The sequence below is a fragment of the Manacus candei genome, unplaced genomic scaffold (genome assembly GCF_025592945.1).
Source record: "Manacus candei isolate 608988 ecotype Guabito, Panama unplaced genomic scaffold, ASM2559294v1 h1tg000167l, whole genome shotgun sequence".
In the NCBI taxonomy this organism is placed as follows: domain Eukaryota; kingdom Metazoa; phylum Chordata; class Aves; order Passeriformes; family Pipridae; genus Manacus; species Manacus candei.
Window position 1 is genome coordinate 372651 of NW_026138215.1, and position 18775 is coordinate 391425.

The 18775-nt window shown below is 47.0% G+C and overlaps 1 protein-coding gene across 11 annotated transcripts in view; it reads right to left on the reverse strand.

Moving 5' to 3' along the window:
• MTMR3 (myotubularin related protein 3) overlaps positions 1 to 18775 on the reverse strand; it is a 79572-nt gene that overhangs the window by 17382 nt on the left and 43415 nt on the right. For all 11 annotated transcript variants that reach the window (XR_007900907.1, XM_051773345.1, XM_051773337.1 and 8 more), the window contains 6 exons: positions 15039 to 15121; positions 12284 to 12450; positions 8819 to 8915; positions 7894 to 8007; positions 1741 to 1946; positions 1399 to 1530 (listed from right to left, as the gene is read on the reverse strand). Coding sequence is in view for 10 of the 11 variants with exons in the window: in XM_051773345.1 (XP_051629305.1) it covers positions 1399 to 1530; positions 1741 to 1946; positions 7894 to 8007; positions 8819 to 8915; positions 12284 to 12450; positions 15039 to 15121 (799 nt within the window). In the remaining variant the exon portion in view is untranslated. The remainder of the gene's footprint in view (positions 1 to 1398; positions 1531 to 1740; positions 1947 to 7893; positions 8008 to 8818; positions 8916 to 12283; positions 12451 to 15038; positions 15122 to 18775) is intronic.

Consider the following 18775-nt stretch of genomic DNA (forward strand, 5'->3'; position numbering starts at 1 on the left):
TATGGAATTACTTTGGATGTTGCTATGGGATGTGCTCATGTGCAGACAGGGTCACAGCTCAGGGGGGCACCCAAGGAGAGCCAGAAAAACACCAGTTCCATGGTTTTTCCAGATTTAGTTTTGATGTTTCTGTCTGCACAAAAATGGTGACACAATAGCTAAAATGACTGTTTCTACAGGAGAAAAATAATCAGGATGCAGAATCTGGGATACTGAGTGCTTGCACAGGGAAATGCAGGAGTCTGAGCATGTTTTGTATCATTTGATTTCCCAACTCTTTATCAGCCCAACAGCTGCAGACCCGAAGAGAACATCCTGTTAGCAATGGACTCTGTAACTACAGCCACAGATTGCACAAGACAATTTCAGCATTTTTTGGTCTTTTCACTGAGTTATGTTATATCTAAAATAAAGCACAGCATAAATGAGCTATTTTTATACAGAGAATGAAGCAAACTTGGCAATACCTGCAGAAAACTTAGCAGTAGAAAGCAATACAAGTATTTATTGAAGATGACAAGCTGTTTGAAAATCTTCTACACAGAATTCAAGAACCAACATACAATAAAATCAAACTTCCTGTAGACTCTGCTTTTCTGGTTCGAAATTTTACTCTCTCATAAAGAATTATTTAGTAATTTTGAGGTTTTAAATGGAAACTTCATCTTTCCTTACTGGTGGCTGCATAAAGTGCAGCTACTGCAGCAAAGACCAAAACAAGAACACACGGTCAAAAGAGATTTTGTTATCTTATCTCTAGTTTTTCTGTCTGGCATTTTTTTCCAGACTCTCCACCCATGGAATTTTAACAGGCTGCATTCATACCCAGTAGTGACCATAAATAACACCTTGTTTATAAAAGCACCAATGCACAAGTGCCAAAGAACACGAAGTGGTGTTGCAAATGTATTACACATGCAAGGTGAAGCAGGATTGCAGTTGGTTATGATATAAATGCTGAAAAATGTTTCAGCTTTAGAAAAATTGCTGAAAAGCTGTATTTTGCACTACCATTCTAGAGTATTATTATTCTCTGCAGTCAGTGGGTTTTACAAGTTCAGGGCTTTTAGCCATGAGCACACTGGACACCTTTGTCTCTCTCTAGTTTATATATTTGACTCAGCAAGGGAGAGCTCATCAGCATGTTCCACACAGTTCAGCATTTACTGAGCTCTGTCACCAGCTGGGTTTATGCTCTGGGAACAGCCTTAATTAACAGCTAAACCTGCCCTTTGGAAGGGCTGGTGGTGGCTGCTACGATCCAGAACATTCAGACAGATGAACAGCCCCCCATCCCCACGGTCAGTTAAACAGGCAGTCCTGAAGGGGATCAGTGCAATTCCATTGGAGCACACCCTTTTGATTAACTGAATGGAAAGCAGAAGAAGTGCTGCTCACCTGGGCACTCACAGCCTCCCCCCTTGGCTCTGTTGGCCACGGCTGCCGCGTACGATCGCGCGTCCAAGATCAAAAGCTTCTGGGGCTGAATTGCCAAACTCTCTGCTCCCGAGGCATTGGAGATGGAGGAGTCTGGCAGGGAGGAGATGCAACTGGTGAGGAACTCAAAGGATACTTCTGACCTTGGTCACAACACGATTCACTCAGTCCCACAGTGCACATGCACACAGTAACTGGAGAATGCCTGACTGAACACAATGGATACAGCCTGTTCCAGCACGGGAGATTAAGCTTTTACATAAAGCTCTGCCTCTCACAGAAAAGCAACAGGGACAGACTTACCAAACTCCACATCAGAGAGGTCCCCTCCATTGGAGAAATCTCTGGAACAATTCCCATTCATCAATTTGTTGCTGTTGGACCTCGAGTCCGAGGCGCAGGCCTTGGCCACGGACTGGACGAGGTGCTCGTCGTCGGCGTTCCTCCAGCCCCACCAGCTGACCTCGGGCTGCCCACAGCGGGAGATCACTGCCCCATTGCTCTGGTGCCTGGAAAAGGAAGGAAGAACAAAACCAACAGTGCATAAATTGAAGGATTAGGATGAAAAGGATCCAGAGGGCACAAAAACTTCACTGGTGTGCCGCGGTATCTTAATTCCCACTGGGGACCTTGCCACTGTCCAACCTGGGAGTCAGTGGCAGCGTATTCCAGGTGCTTCCCTTCCAAATGTTGACTGAGAACACAGTCACTCAAAGGGGAAAGTCAAAGCAAGGTCAGGAAGAGAAAACAAAGCATCTTCTTGCTCAATATTGTGGCCTGTTGGTCAGTGAAGGCTGGGGAGTGTTTTGGAACAGCAGGTGAGGCATTCCAGAGGAATTCAACACCTGCTGGATGGCAGATAAATGAGGAACACCCCAACCTGAACATGGCTCTCACCTCCTGGGGAGTGACATTAAAAAAATCACATTTTTTTACATGTCTGAAAAGTTATTTCCTTAAAGACCCAGCTTCTTGTACTACACGTAAAGAACAGATCTGAAATAATTAAAACTCATCGAACCACTGCAAGCGTGACCTGAAAAAGATTTAAAAACTCTGCTCTACAATCTATTATAAAAAGAGGACTGAAACATCTGATCACTAATTCCACTTGCTGCCTCTGTGCTGGCACATCCCACTGCTGCCACCAGCTCTGAGATTCCCCATTCACTGAAACGTTTGTAGCTGGGAGTAACAACCTTCTCCTTGACCTTGCCCAGCAGCCCCTGAGTTCAGGGAGCTCAGCCCTGGACCAAGGAAGCCCATCTATGGGTCCAGAGGGAGCAGCCAGAGCAGCAGAGACACAACTTCTCTGAGGCCACACAGTGAGGCAACAATGCTGAGAGCAGGACACCCAGAGATGTTCACTCCCTGCCTCATGTCCCAGCTGAAACATCCCCCCACCCATCCACACACTGTGCTTCTCCCTTTAAATGGCCTGCAGATCACAGGATCCTGGAATGGTTTGGATGTGAAGGGACTTTAAAGCTCATTCCATTCCACCCCCTGCCATGGGCAGGGACACCTCCCACTAGCCCAGGTTGCTCCAAGCCCCGTCCAACCTGGCCTTGGACACTTCCAGGGATCCAGGGGCAGCCACAGCTTCTCTGGGCAACCTGGGCCAGGGCCTCCCCACCCTCACAGGGAAGGATTCCTTCCCAATCTCCCATCTCTCCCTGCCCTCTGGCAGTGGGAAGCCATTCCCTGTGTCCTGTCCCTCCATGCCTTGTTCCCAGTCCCTCTCCAGCTCTCCTGGAGCCCCTTTAGGCCCTGCAAGGGGCTCTCAGCTCTCCCTGGAGCCTTCTCTTCTCCAGGGGAACCCCCCCAGCTCTCCCAGCCTGGCTCCAGAGCAGAGGGGCTCCAGCCCTGGCAGCATCTCCGGGGCCTCCTCTGGACTCTCTCCAGCAGCTCCACGTCCTCCTTGTGCTGTTCCCCAGGGCTGGAGGCAGCTCTGCAGGGGGGTCTCAGCTGAGGGGCAGAGGGGCAGAATCCCCCTGCCCTGCTGCCCACGCTGGGGGATCAGCCCAGGACAGCAGTGGATTTCTGGGAACACATCCCTTCCAGCAGAGGTGCCTCTGGGCACTGCTGTTCTTACTCAGGAGTCCCAGCACAACCCCCCATTTCCAAAGCACACACATGCCAATTCCAGCTCCTACAGGTTACGATGCAGCAAAGGATTTTAGAGCCTTCTTGCAAACAAACTGCCCATCTCAGCCTCAGGGCAACAGGAGTTGTTTGATTCCCTCTAATCAAGGAACACCAGAGCAGTGACGCTCAGCACAACCCTTCAGCAAATCTGAACAGCCGACTCCGCCAGCCCTGCACAAGAAGACAACCCCCCAAAGCTTTCCATCTTCCCCTTCTCCCTGTGAGCACTCTGAGGCTGTCCGTGGGTGTGACAGGCTGGTGTGTGATGTGCTGTCAGAGCTGTCACCCCGGGGGCTGTGCAGCACCTCCTCCGCAGTGTCCCCGCGGGCACCGTGGGCGCCGCCGCCTCCTGCTCCCCATGCAGCGGGACACAGCTCCGCTGGGCAGGGCCCTCCCGTCACAAAACAGGCTCTGAGATGGTATTTTAAGTATTTTCCACGGGTCTGGTATAATTGTTTCACGTAAAACCCCCTCGGTGAGGGGAAGGAGCTGCCACGCCGCGTTAGCTGAAGCGGAGGGAAGGCGATGCGGAGCCACGGCACTTGCACCAGGTGCCAGCCGACTGCAGGCACAGGGAAATGGATTTCTGCTGGAATTAATAGCCTTTCAGAAACAGCTCTACCCACAGCAAATTAGTTCAGCAAAAAATCCGTGCCAATCGCTGAAAGGCCACCCTGTTCCCCGCTATGCTTGCGCAAATAATAAAAGAAAATAAAACATCATTATACGTGTAAGAAATCTATTCTGAACAGAGCAGCTCATTTATTTTTCCATATGTTCTCCCAGATTTCATTACTACCTGCTGCAGATCCATTTTCACAGGTTCATAAACAGTTAGGTTTTCATCTCCAGGTTCTTGCCTCACATTATACTCCAAATAATAAAGAATCACTAGGCCAGACATTGAGCTCGTTGGTGGCTGTGAAGCCCAAACGCTCCCATCCCACACAAAATATGCCACGTTCAGATGTACCAGCAGAAATCAGCAAACAATTCTATTTAGGGGCATGGGAGGTCTGAGGAATCACACTCATTCCAGCTGGACTGGCCACTGGGATAAAAGACAGCCAGCGGTTCTGAGGTCCCTGGGGATAGGATGGTGTCACTCAGAGCTCAGGAACCAAAAAAACAATTTAAAAAACTTAAAGCAAAACCTCCCCTGCGAACTCCCTCACTAGAGACACATCAACACGCAGCCCCCCTGCAGAAACCAAGGAGTAACCCCCCATTGGGCAGCTCTAAAGCCCTTTACAAGCTGTTGTATGGCTGTAGGATGTACGTACACCCCTGCACAGGCTTAACCCCCCCGTGATCAAACCACCTTTGAGCACAACAATAAATCCCCCAAGTCCTGGTAACTACAGAGCAGGAGGACTAAGGAGGGTTGAGTCGCTCCCTGCACTGCATTGCTGAACTCCCAGCACTCGGAATGGAAAACCCACGGCAGCAATTCAGGGACAGAACTCAGCAAGGAGGGAACAGGGCAGCTCTGCACGTGCCTTCCTTCCCTGTGCCAGCAGGACCTGCCTGGCTGGGTGCTCCCCTTCAGCAGTGGGCAAGGCAAAAGGACACCTTCCACACAGCCAACATCCAGAGAGGTTCTCCGAGCTTAGGATGCCCTTTCCAGAAGGTAGGAAATCCTCTCTATTGTCTTTTCACAAAATCCCAAGAGCCTTCTCTCTAAAACTGATTTTCTGTGGCCAAAACAAGGAAGCTGCAAAATCCATGTCACGGGCCAGATTTATCCACATAAACTGTTGTTGCCCAGAGAGGTGAGGCTGCCCCTGGATCCCTGGAAGTGTCCAAGGCCAGGCTGGAAAGGACTTGGAGCAGCCTGGGCTAGTGGAAGGTGTCCCTGTCCATGGGATGGAACTGGATGAGCTTTAAGGTCCCTTCCCACCCAAAGCAGTCTGGTATTCTGTGACCTCATAAAATGTGTGAAGAGGTTTAAAAAATTGTAAACACTGAGCAAAACTGCAGAGAGTGGGTGTGAGATTTCTGTAGAAATCTGATCAGAGAATAGAAGCAACACTCCTGACAGTCCAATCTCCAGGAGTATTCCTGATGTTTGTCTCTGAATTCAGCCCTGTTTGTTCTGCTTTTCAGCCCTGACTGCTTTACAAGGACAGGGAATTTGTGGTTGTCAGGGTCTGTCTCTGGTCTCTCTCTGTCCCACTGTTCAGCATCTGAGACAAGTCATTGGACTAATTTTTTTAAAAATCACTATTACTCTTTTTCCCCCTGAAGTAAATCAAAAAGAGATTTATTACTGTCATCAGTAATGAAACTAAAATCATTAAGTCCCCAAATCATCTTTAATGGATAAAAAACGCTGAATAAGGTTTTGTTTCTTACTCCTCCAAGAGTAAGAAAAAGCTGTTTTTATGGAGATATATATATATATATAGATATATATATATATACAGGGAATTCCAATCACAGAATGGTTTGGGTTGGAAGGGATTTAAAGCCCATCCAGTTCCACCCCCTGCCATGGGCAGGGACACCTTCCACTAGCCCAGGTTGTTCTAAGCCCTGTCCAACCTGGCCTTGAAATCCTATGGATCATCATCCACTCCCTGCTGTGAGCTCAATTAGAGCCCAGAATGATGAACTGGATGTCTTGAAAAATCTATTACTAAATGTCAAATAAAAAAAAAAAAGAAGTCAAAATAATAGAAACACTTTTCTCTCCCTGATTTGAAGACTGGCAATGAAAAGGCAGCTGTGATTTACCACAGAGAGCCTCAGCAGAACTGCACAGAACTGGAGGCAGGGACAGGACAATTTCAGTCTCTGTGGTCTTTTGACTTTTAAATTGTTCTCCCATAAATCCCTGGAATGCAGGCTGCTCCCAGGAATGAGAACAAAGTGCTTTCCCTGTGTGCAGGGGTGACAGGAGGAGGGAAGCTGCCCTGTGTTTGCAGGTGAGGTGTCCCTGAATTATGTGACAACTGCAGAAAAGGCCCAAAGTGGCCTGAAATGCAGCGTGCAAAGCTGACCCCAACCCACAGAGAAATCACACTGTTCTCTTTTATACATATATATTATATATAGCACCATAATAACAAAATATCTACATTTTTAAAAGTCAGCATATGCTGGAAGGCATTTTTTCCCCCTCCCAGAGCTGAGCAGAGGATGGAACGACTCCTCACCATTCCAAAAGAAACCACTCTAAACCCCTGTGCTGCTTGGAAGGTAAGGGAGAGAAGACAGGAGGACTTAAAGATAATGGTTTGCTGCCACGAGCCAATTTGTTCTCCTTTCTCAAGACAAGAACCTTCAGCTGGGTAAACAGTGTTTTGTAGCCCAGAGCTCTCTGCTCTCACTGCTCCCACCCAGGATTATGGATTTGCCAAGTTTTCTGCTCTCCACAGTCAGCCTGCAGTTGATCCCAAGGAATGGGTGGCAAGGCAGGCTTAGGGCATCAACAGTACTCATTATCTTTTTGATCCCTTTGTCATCTGATTTTTTAAAGAGATTTTAAAGATTTATGGGAGGATAATCACACCAGGGAAGGGGCCAGGGTGTTAAAGGACAGGTTTATAGAATCACAGAATGGTTTGGGTTGGAAGGGACCCATTCCACCCCCTGCCATGGAAAGGGACACCTTCCACTAGCCCAGGTTACTCCAAGCCCCGTCCAACGTTGCCTCGAGCACTTCCAGGGATTGGACAGCCACAGAATATCCACATAATCCAGAATATTTGAAAAAACAGATGCTGAAATATATTTCTTCCTAAAGAAGCTGTCAAAGCCCAGTATTTCAGAAAAGCAATTTTATATGGAGAGTTTCTGGACTCAATCTAAGCAAGAGGCTGTCTAGTGAAAAATATCTAAAATATATAGATAGATCTAAACCATGTACTAATTTTTAATTTGAGTGTTATATCTCCTTCAAGTAATTTTGGTATTTGTCCTTCTTTATGCTGCAGTCTGAGAATTAGCCAGGTCAGAGTCAGAGAGAAGCCAAAGGCACACCCAGTCAGGGAGGACATTTATCACCGAGGTCTTCATCTCACATTTTTTCATTTTCATATCAAAAAAACTTAAAAATCAATCTTAACTGGGGTGACTGCCCCCAGAATGATTTGCAGGAGATGCAAATGCCGAGTGCTCCTGCAGTATGTGTTTGGAATTCAAAATATAAACCATTATTCCCTCTCAGAGTGAACATGTAGCAGGTTCTGCCTCACCCGGGGGAGCCTGAACATCTTTTATTACCAGCCCAAATTCCCACTTACAGCTTATTTCAGCTTTTATTTGCCAGAACCCCCCATTTCCAAGCACCTGCAGGGGCCTCACCTGTACACCACGGCAGGGATGCGCTTCCAGGAGCGGAAGCTTGCCACGCTCTCCAGCTCCTTATCCGTGATCCAGGCAGGAACTATGATTTCCTGGGGGTAACTGCCACACAGCCTGGGGGAAAAGGGGTGCACAGGGTTGGACATCAGTGACACAGAGCAGCTGCACCCTTGGCAGTGGAAGAACTGACACTGGGCAGCCCCTTTTGCTGATTTGTTTCACTGCCTGTCAATAAATTCCTCCTTCTCCAGCGTTAAGTGTGTAAGGAATGGCTATTCTTCCTTCCCGGGATTTTTGGAGGCCAAGGCAGGGATTCTTCCTGCACCAGCTGCAAGGCATTACCCTGCAGAGGCAGAGCAAGGAAAGGTGTTCCATCATGCAGAGTTCCAGCTGGTTTAGCTCTGAGCTGGAGCAGGGAGCAGCCACAGCACCCCATCCCACCACAGGAGAATCCAGGAGCACCTTCCTCTGCTCCAGAGCCCACAGAGGACTTTTGTCTGGGCTTTCAGGACCTCAGAAGGTGTTTTCTCTTATTTTCAGCATTTGCAAACTTAACTCCTTCAAACCTGTTTTTTCTTTAATACATGTCTTTGTAATAAGTTAGAGAACAAGACACAATAAAAATGGTTTATAAAAGTTCAAACTCCACTCTTTGCTCCTTTAAGATCCCCTTTTCTTCCCTTAGAATTCTCTGAGATGTCCTCCAGCAAGCACACCAAAATCTGGGATTTCTAAGCTGAAAAATTCATATCAGCTAATAAAATATTCAATAATTAAAAGCATATTTTCTATAAAACAACAAAAAATCATAATTCTGATTGGCCTGTATTAAGAACTGTAGAACTTGAAAAAAGTTACACTAATCTGCCATAAAAAAATCAGTGTTTTGAGCTGCCATTTGGCTGTGAATCTGCCAAGTACTCACTTGTACTTCTCATTGATGTTGGAAATCCTCCAGGCATTGTTCATATCAAACCCCATCCGCTCCACTTCGTTCTTGAACCTGGAAGTTACGTGTTCTCCTGGGGAGCAAGAGCAGAGGGAGAAAATGAACGGGAAAGAAGAAATTAAGATTCCCACTTCACAAAATACCCAGGAGAAAACCAGCACATCAGTCAGTGCAAAGCCAGCTGCATTTCACAGCCTAATTCTGACAACTGCACTGATGGCTCTCCATGGCCAACTCTCCAGGAATGCCAAAGTCCAACACGGTAATTTCCTGAAATCACCAATTTTGGGAAATCCATGTAAAACAGTAACACTGCAAACCAGACCCAAGCACATCAGCAGAAGGAATTAAGATACATCAGGAGTTCCAGCGGGAAAAAAAAAAATAGGAGTTCTTATTTTGTGAAGTTCAGAAGAATTTTGTATCAATGAGAAGAATGTGAAGCTGGTGAGGGGCTGAGACCTGGAATGTGCTCTGGAATGTGGGCAATCAACATGGAATATGCAATTCCAGCCCCAGGTTTCCTCTATGGCTGGAGGCAAGTCCTGTCACTTATCCTGCACCTCAGTTTTCTGTCCACAAATTGGATATTATTCCTCCATGAGTCATATGGAGATAGGAAGGTAAAATGCATAAATATCGGTCACAAAATCCTCATAAATTCCTGTATTAATACATTAAAAGAAGTGGAATGAACCCAATTTATTTCCTAGAGACTTTTCTAAAAACTATCAAAAAACAATTGCAAAAATATACAATGGCAGTAAAGAATAACTATTCTGATAGTTATTAAATTCTAGAGAATTAGACAAAATTTCCAGGTTTCCAGAGCCAAGAAATGTGCTAAATTTAATGAGCCTGAGAGCAACACTAAATCAAGTGATTCTGAAAGTCTATGCATTGCCTGTCTCTTTAAATTACTGTATCATTAAATCCTGAGGCAGAGCAGCACCCAACAGGGGCCAGAAGTCTGCTGCAAAATTAATGCTTTAAGTATTACATCTTTCCATTAAATATTTCAGAAAACCCTTAAAGTCTTTCAATCCCCCCGATATCCGTAGATACACATTTAGCTCAAAGATGTAAATGCACATGTCTGAAATGATTTTTTCATGTGGCATCACAGAACAATTAGAGATAAACACAGAGGACGGACACTGGGAGGGAATTGTGCCCTGTGAGGGTGGGGAGGCCCTGGCACAGGCTGCCCAGAGAAGCTGTGGCTGCCCCTGGATCCCTGGAAGTGCCTAAGGCCAGGCTGGATGGGCTTGGAGCAACCTGGGCTGGTGGAAGGTGTCCTTAGAGACTGTTTTATTTAAAAATCCCACAAACCCTTTGACTGGAGCAGCAGATGCTCCTGCAGCACTGAGGATGGGCTTCACCATCACATGCTCTGAGGAATGGTCTTTAAAACCTGTGATCCATCCTTAAGGAGGGTTTTTTGGATAGCAAATGAGAATACTGGAAATATCCCCAATCAATGCTGCATAGCCCTGGAGGGTTTTAAGAGAAACACATAAAACTCCATGAAAATGAAATATTCTGTTTGATTTCCCCCTCTTAATTTTTAGCTCCTGGGAAATCCCGGGTTTTCCTCCAAGAAACGAAAGCCCAGCCTTAACATCCTGTCCATCCCTCCTGAAATGCTGGCATTTTAAGAGGCACTTTGAGTCAAGATGGATAATATTTAGAAGCATCCCAATCCACTCTCAAAATCACAGGAAAAACAAGCTGGACATTTTATGGACTTACACCTCCTGGCCATAAGAGCTGATCCTGAGCCACAGCTCAGTTCTCTGTTACATACATTGTTAACATATTTTTTCCCCTGAAGTTGATACTCAGATGGATTTTGAAGCAATTTAGTCTTTCTGTACATATCTGCCAAATAATGGGCTGCCTGGACGTGAAAGAGAAATTACAATGTCTTGGGATTAACTTCTCCACCAACATTCACACTGACTTATCTCAACTATAACTCAGCTCTGTGAAGGAGAATATCCACCCCCAGGAAGAGGCAGCTACAGGAAGATAAAGTTATGTTGAAGAAAAGAAAAAAATTGATGGGTAGAAGTTTTTAAATAAAAACATAAATGCTCCTTCTCTCTGGCATTGTCCAAGGCCAGGCAGGGCAGGGCTTGGAGCATCCTGGGCTGGTGGGAGGTGTCCCTGCCCATGGCAGGGATGGAACGAGATGGGCTTTAAGGTTCCTTCAAATCCAAACCATTCCATGATTCCCTGATTATCCTAACCCAGCCTTAGGCTGAAGCCCACCTGTTTCAGTGAGGAAAAGGGCTACAAGGAGACCCAGCAATGCTTCCACATGTCTGCTATCTCTCACTTCCTGAATTCAGTGAGGAGGGAGAAGCCCTAGGTATGAAATTCTGCCCTGAGGATTTTTTTTGCCATTTTCCAGCAGCTGCTGAGGAAGTGTGTGATGTGCAGGAACAGGAGCCAAGGAGCTCCTCCTTCACCTGTGTGCTCCCTGTTCACTGCTCTTCCTCAGGCACCAAAGGCATGATAATCTGTGCCCAGGTCCAGAGAAACCTCAGGAACAAGGACAGAATCCCAGGAACATCACTCAGCCTGACAGCTGGGACACTTCCCTCAGGCAGTGAATTGTGAGTGACAAGAGACTGCAGAGGCCTGGAAATCAAATTTCTTATATTCAAACAAGTGCTACAATCACCGGCATCCCAATTTTTAGCTTTTATTTACTTGTGGGCCTCAAAACCCCTCCAGCAAGGATGGTACTGCACTAAAATACATCACAGTGCTGTGGCTGGGAATGAAGCTCAGGAGCAGTTCAGGGCCTCCCATCTCCTTCACCTCCTGCTCCTCAACATCCATGCTGGAAACCACTGTTCCAGGCAGTTACAAAAAACATGGCACAGCCAACACCACATGGTTTAGACTCAAAGTTGCTGCTGTGGTGAACATAGAGGAATGAGGAGCAGCTGAGGGCACTTGGTGTGTTCAGCTGGAGCAGAGGAGACTGAGGGGAGACAGTGCAGTTCCAGCTGCCTGGGCAGGGGCAGAGGAGGGGCAGGGACTGAGCTCTGCTCTGGGGGGACCAGGGACAGCAGCCAGGGAATGGCTGGAGCTGTGTCAGGGCAGGCTCAGGTTGGATCTCAGGCAAAGGTTCTTCCCCCAGAGGCTGGTTGGGCACTGCCCAGGCTCCCCAGGGCAGTGGGCACAGCCCCAAGGCTGCCAGAGCTCCAGGAGGGTTGGGATGATGCTCTGGGGCACAGGGGGTGACTCTTGGGGCTGGGCCTGTGCAGGGCCAGGGGTTGGATTCGATGATCCTTGTGGGTCCCTTCCAACTCAGCACATCCTGTGACTCTGTGGAATCACACCCACCACAATAATTCCAGGAGATATGGAGGAGCTGCTTTGCCCTGGGCTGACCCCTGGGCTGACCCCTGGGCTGTTCCCACGTACCTGGCCGACACAGGTCCCCGTGCTGCTCCTTCTCACTGGCGTAGACCTCCATGCACCAGGCGTGGTAGGCGAAGGAGAACAGGTCCTCGATCTTGGCGGGCGGGCGGATGGCATTGTTGAGCCGCTTCAGCCAGTCCTGGCACTGCTCAAAGGTGGAGAACTGACACCTGTGCCACAAACAAACAGCCCCTGGTGAGTTTGCAGGGACAGATGGCAGGCTGGGAATGACAGGCTGAGCATGGAAACCTCTCTGAAAGCGGGGAGTGAGAATAAATATCTTAGGGACAACTTAGTTCTGCTTCCGTGTACATTCCAATGGACAGTAAAAAGGAAACCTGTGGATATTAGAGAAGAAACACACTTAGGGAGTCAGGATTAACCATGAGCAGCAACGTCCTGTGGCTGTGAGTAACCAGGGCTGTGCCCTGCCAGGAACAAGGGAGATGTTTGTGCACGTGTTAACTACGAAACAAAGGAGCAGATCAGAGACAGGAACGTGTTCCAGAGACTTCTGACTGCAGGAGTCAGGTGGAAACTCAGAAAACTACCACATACACTCTAATCTATATATTGTAACCATAATCACAGTCCTGTAAACAAGAACAGGCTGGGAGAGCTGGGAGGGTTCATCTGGAGAAGAGAAGGCTCCAGGGAGAGCTGAGAGCCCCTTGCAGGGCCTAAAGGGGCTCCAGGAGAGCTGGAGAGGGACTGGGGACAAGGATGGAGGGACAGGACACAGGGAATGGCTTCCCACTGCCAGAGGGCAGGGAGAGATGGGAGATTGGGAAGGAATTCCTGGCTGTGAGGGTGGGGAGGCCCTGGCCCAGGTTGCCCAGAGAAGCTGTGGCTGCCCCTGGATCCCTGGAAGTGTCCAAGGCCAGGTTGGACGGGGCTTGGAGCAACCTGGGCTGGTGGAAGGTGTCCCTGCCCATGGCAGGGGTGGCACTGGATGAGCTTTAAGGTCCCTTCCAAAGCCTTCTCCTTCTGGCCTTGGTGAGAAGCACAAACCACGTGTTTCAAACTGAGCTTTGCCCAACATTACAGACTAACAACAACTGGTGAGAATATTCCCTGTACAGGAGAAACTAATCTTCAAAGCAGTGCAGTAAAATTGCATTAGCTTGTCTTTTCAAAGGGGATTCCTGGACCCTTTTACTGTAGAGGGTGGGAATAAACCAGTGCTTTATTTTGCTCTGACAGATTTCCTCCCGATTTCACAGTTATTAAACGTTCCCTGAGTATTTCCAGGCTCAGTCTGAGTCCTGCAGTGCTCCTGGGTAAGGATGGCACCTGCATTCCCTGGGGGCACATTTATTCCCCCACCTGCAGAGAGCTCAGGGCCAGGCAGTGGAAGGGAAAGACACATCCAACATCTCTGCAGAGCTGTGAGGAACTGCAGCCTGAGGTGTTTATTTATTTCCCATCACTGAGTATAAAGCAAGCCCAGACTCCTTGCTTGGACTGGATAATACTCTATTAAATATCCATACTCAGACAAGATACATCTCACCCTCAGTTCTCTAAATTCCTTTGAAGTTAGTGGTGCAAATAATTGGTACTATCTTCACTTGAACTCTAGTACTCAAAATACAAACTTTGCTCATGAAAAAGAACATGAAAATGTTTGAAATCTGCTGTCTCAGCCCCACATTTCACCATCTGCCAACAGTCCCACCAAGTCCTCAGTCTTGGAGATGCAATTTTGAAGAGAAATTCGTAAGGAAGGGCATAAATACAAATAATTTGTAGTCATTCTACTATTGAAGAGAAAAAAACAAATTAATGTGGAGAGGAAGGGTGACTTTCTTAAATGTCAAGGGCTACAAGGGAAGAGGAAGTTAAATATTGGATTCAAATTAAACTAAATATTACTTCTAAAGTAAAATCAGTCCTGGTGAGAAAAAGAGCATTTCAGGAAGCAGCTGACCTGTTAAAGATTCTGAGTGCTCAGAGATGACTGGGGCTCATTTCATTATACAAAAGGTACTGCCTGCAAACATTTAATCAAAAAGAAATGTTCCTTTCTCCTTAATTAAAGTTCATAGATCAAAATTAATTTCTGCAGTAGAAAAGTAAAAAATAAAATAAAATAGCTGTAGTTGAGGCTTGGTGGCTCAGAGAGTCCTGGCTTGGGCTCTGGAGGCTGCTGAAGGACAGAGCAGTGACTGCTCCTCTCCATGATCCACCTGCTCTGCTGGGTGCAGACCTGGATTTCCTCATTCCCTCACTTTCTTTTACCTTATTCCCCCCTTTTTTTCCCAGTAGGTTACTATGCCTTTAGGACAGTGACTGTACCCTCACAGGTGCTGAAAATGCAGGGTGGCTGAAGGTACAGAGCTCCCCAAGGCCACAGTTTAACCCTCCAAACCCCAAATCCCAATTAAACACTTCCCCAAGCGCTGTGTGTGTCGGTGCTTTTACCCACTTCTCTGTCTGTTGATATGTAGATATTGATATATCTGTGATTTATTGAAGCAATATACTACAACTGATTGTAATGCCAGGAAAACACAGTGAGACTAAAACTGATTTCAGAGCAAAACCTGGGGCTCAGCCCAAGGTTTGCTGCTGTCCTGCACCACAGCACACACAGCCCATCCTGCTCCCACTCCCGTCACAAAAATGCCCAAATGCCGTAAAAATCAGACTTTAAAAAAAATCTTTTGAGGGAAATCAAGTCCTGTAAGTAAGAAAAAGCCTTTCCTTCGAACATCCCAGCTGCCCAGAGCACGTGGAAAGCCAAGCCTGCTCATACCTTATCACCTTGCAGTCCTTGCAGGTCAAATGAAGCTGAAATATATCCCGGCACTCCACGCTTTCGATGAGCTGCAGTGGAACCTGCAATTAAAAACAGTCATTATTTCATTTCAACAGTCATTTCTGTGCATATCTCATGAGGATTTATTGTAGGACCATATGGTAAGAGGGAGGAAAACAAAGAAATTCAAACTACTTCAGCAGCTCTGAAGTTTGGTAACATGTATTCATGTGTCAGCTCCACAGCCCAAAACCTTAAGGGATCCCATGGAAACAGCTGAGAATCCTTCAGGAAAGGCAGCACATATCCAAGCTCCTCTCTCATGGAAGTATTTTTCTCTCTTATAGATCCAAATTTAGGAATCTTAATATAATTTTAACTGTTGGTGTCCAAAGGGAGCTGCTAAGCAAGATCTGAGACTGCTGCAGTCTGGATGCTTTTCTATGGAAATATCCTGTACTTCCTCTTCAGGGAAAAACCATTTGGCCTGTTCAGATCAACACTGTGATTGAAGCAGCCCTCTTTAGAGTAATAATGCTGAATCTTTCATATTTGAGTGCAGTTATATGCTTTTATTTTTATGGCATGTGTAACCAGCAGAAGCTTGATCAGGAGAACATGAAAGCAGCTGAAATTACCTTTAAAGACAGGAAGAAACCACAAGATGAAAATGAATTAGTTTTCAGTAACAGTTTTGGACCTTTACCTGAGAGGGGCAAATGTACATTATTGTCTTAAACAAATAAAATTAATAAATGTCTAAATTTAGCCAATACCTACAATAAACACAAAGTACAAAACTGTTTGAATTGTTTATTGTATTGAACATTGCCCAAGGCAACAAACCCTCTGCCATGGGGATTGTTCAGTAACATTCCAATACTGTCTTTTGCCATCAGAGGACTGTGAGGAGGCAGTTTAAGGTCTGGCTTGGGGTACAAGATGTGGCTGTCAGAGCCTGCCCTGCCAGGGCCTTTCCAGACAGTTGGGCAAGTCCTTGAAGGTCACCTCCAGTCAAGGATCTGGGATAAGGAATCCAGACAGACACCACAAAGCTTAAAAAGGACTGGACTCAAGGAAATGGAACTAAAAACAGTAGACAAGGGGAAGAGATATCCCAGAAATACAAACCAGAGGAAAACTTGCTCCGAGCAGGAAGATGCCTGCAGCAAACTCCTGTGCCCGGGAGAGGGAGGAGAACTCTGCTGTCTCTGGGAAGCCCAGAGTCCTCCTCTGAGTGCAAACCCCAAATCACTGCCAGAGCTCACAGCCCCAGACTACAACAGGCAGGGATTGCTTAAAGCTCAGCTCAGAGCAGAACCCAGAGGCAGCACTGGGCTGTCCAGAGCTGGAGAGGGACCAGCCTGCTGGGCCAGGGGGGTTATCCTGCTCCTTTGGTTGTAGCTGGATGTTAAATGACAGACAATCCAGGCACAAGGAGACTGGGCAAGAAGGTGCCTGACCCTACGGTCCAGTAGTTTGGATATTCAAATAATTTTGACTTTTGGTCTGTTTTCAGTATTATCTCTGGTTGAGACTCGTGACAGTCTAATACAACTGACAGAAGTGGTGACTGGAATCTCTCCTGGGAGACAGGCCCCTCTTTGCCAGCCCTAAGCTCAACCTGAGTGCAGGTGACTCTGCCAAGGCAGCAGGAGACTGAAGTGCATCACAGACCACAGGTGTCCTTTCCATAGGCTAATCCTTGTATTTGACCTGCTCATTGCTTCCATACCTTCTCCTGATTGCTTCTAGTCTGCAAGGCAGGCAGATTGTGACAGTGTTGTCTGATAAATGGACTGGAATGGATCCTGACTGGAGAATCTTCCAGTCTTTCTTCCTGACTGGACAGCCTCATATGCACCTAACAATAATTCTCAGGAAGGATTTCTTCATGGAAAGGGTGGTCAGGCCTTGGAAGGGGCTGCTCAGGGAGGTGGTGGAGTCCCCACCCCTGGAGGTGTCCAAGGAAGGACTGAAGGTGGCACTCAGTGCCCTGGGCTGGGGGACAGGGTGAGGATGGGGCACAGGGTGGACCTGACAATCTTGGAGGTCTCTTCCAAACTAAATGATTCCATTACTCTCTAATAAGTTATTTAAATCTACCACTGAGTTAAATGGCACCAGCATGGAAAGTAAGGTACCTCTCCCTAACTAAGGTCAGACTCCAGACTTGCTTTTTTACTCCAATGTTGCTTTGTCTTTTAATATCTTTTTTCCCCACACCCTCTTCTATTGCCTTTTTTCCCCCATGTCCATCTTCATTCAAGCAGTTCTCCACCTTGCTCCCTCCCCCTGGCTCCTCTTCCTCTGTCTGCACTGGAATGACATACTAATTCTCCTCCTGCATTGTTTTAATTTCCTTCTTTCAAAGTCCCTCTTTGTTCCCTCCCTCTCCCTGTGCTCCCCAGCCATCCTTTCTCCCCTGACAGCCCACGCGCAGCCATTTCCTCACAATCTGCACGTTTTTCTTCAGGACAACCTTCCTATTAATCTTTTTAATTTTCTTTCCCAGTCATAAAAACCTGTCCTCCGCTCCTCTTGTGTTTTCAATCTCCTTCCTGGCCATTATTCTTCCCCCAGGAAAGCTCTGTAGAATTATCTGCTGCCGCTCCCTCCCTGCCCTGATAACCTTCCCTGCCCATCTTTCAGGCTGATGCCAGTCAGACACCCAGAGCCTGTTCTTGGGAGAGACATCAATTCCATCTGCAGGCACTTCCCTCTGATAATGGCACTGAAACCAAGCAGGGAGAAGCAATCATTTCTGCTTTTATAAGAATAAACATGCATTGTTATCTGAGCCCAATTACATCCCATTACAGGGACTACTGGAGCATCCTGCTCTTGCTGTATCTCTCTCCTGATTGCCTCTTCTCCAAAATTATCTCATTTTAAATAACAGCAACATTCTACAACTCAAACTTTTTATTTTTGAGGGTGTTTTTTTAATGATTTTGATGACTGGAACTGTCTGTTATCTTACACCAGTACAAGACATACCTAGAGAATGTAGTTCTCTGTAGTTAGAGAAAGCACAAGTTGCATTTCACTGCTGAAACAACCAGCCCATGGCTCAATCCATGCCCACAGTTCCCAGTGGGATGCAGTGGACCACTGCCAGGCTGCAGTAGGCACAAGTAACTCTGCTGCAGACCTTCCCTGTGCACCATTTGGCCCCAGTCCCTCCAGGACATCCCGTGGCACCCAGGCCATGGGCTGTAATTCCTTGTATTTCCTTGTTTTCCCAGCTCAGAGCTGGAATAATGTCAAGGTGATGTTCCAGGCTGGTGACTTTAACAAGCACTTGGGCAAGGCTGGGTGTCCTGAAGCGTGGGATGATGTGACACAGGGAGGCACCGAGGGCTCCGAGGTGCAGGGACCTCATTCCCACCCGGGTCCACAGAACCTACAAGGAGCATCTGAAGCAAATTTTGCTTTTCATTACAACTGATGACACTTGGGTTTCGTCTTGAAGGCCATCACTGAGCCCTCTCTGCTCTCACAGTCATCGTGCTCTGAGTGTGAACAACTTGAGTGGCAGGACAAGACAAGGGCTGAGCTCCTCTCCAGCAGGGATGGACATAAGGAATATCCCAATCCAACCATTTTTCCAGTAAAGGCCAAGCAAGGGAAAGCTCACACTAAAACTCACCTCATCACCAAGACTGAAAATCTCTCCCATCATGACTTTTTTTTTTCTGCAGTGTGTCCAAAATGCACCACTGGAAAGAGGC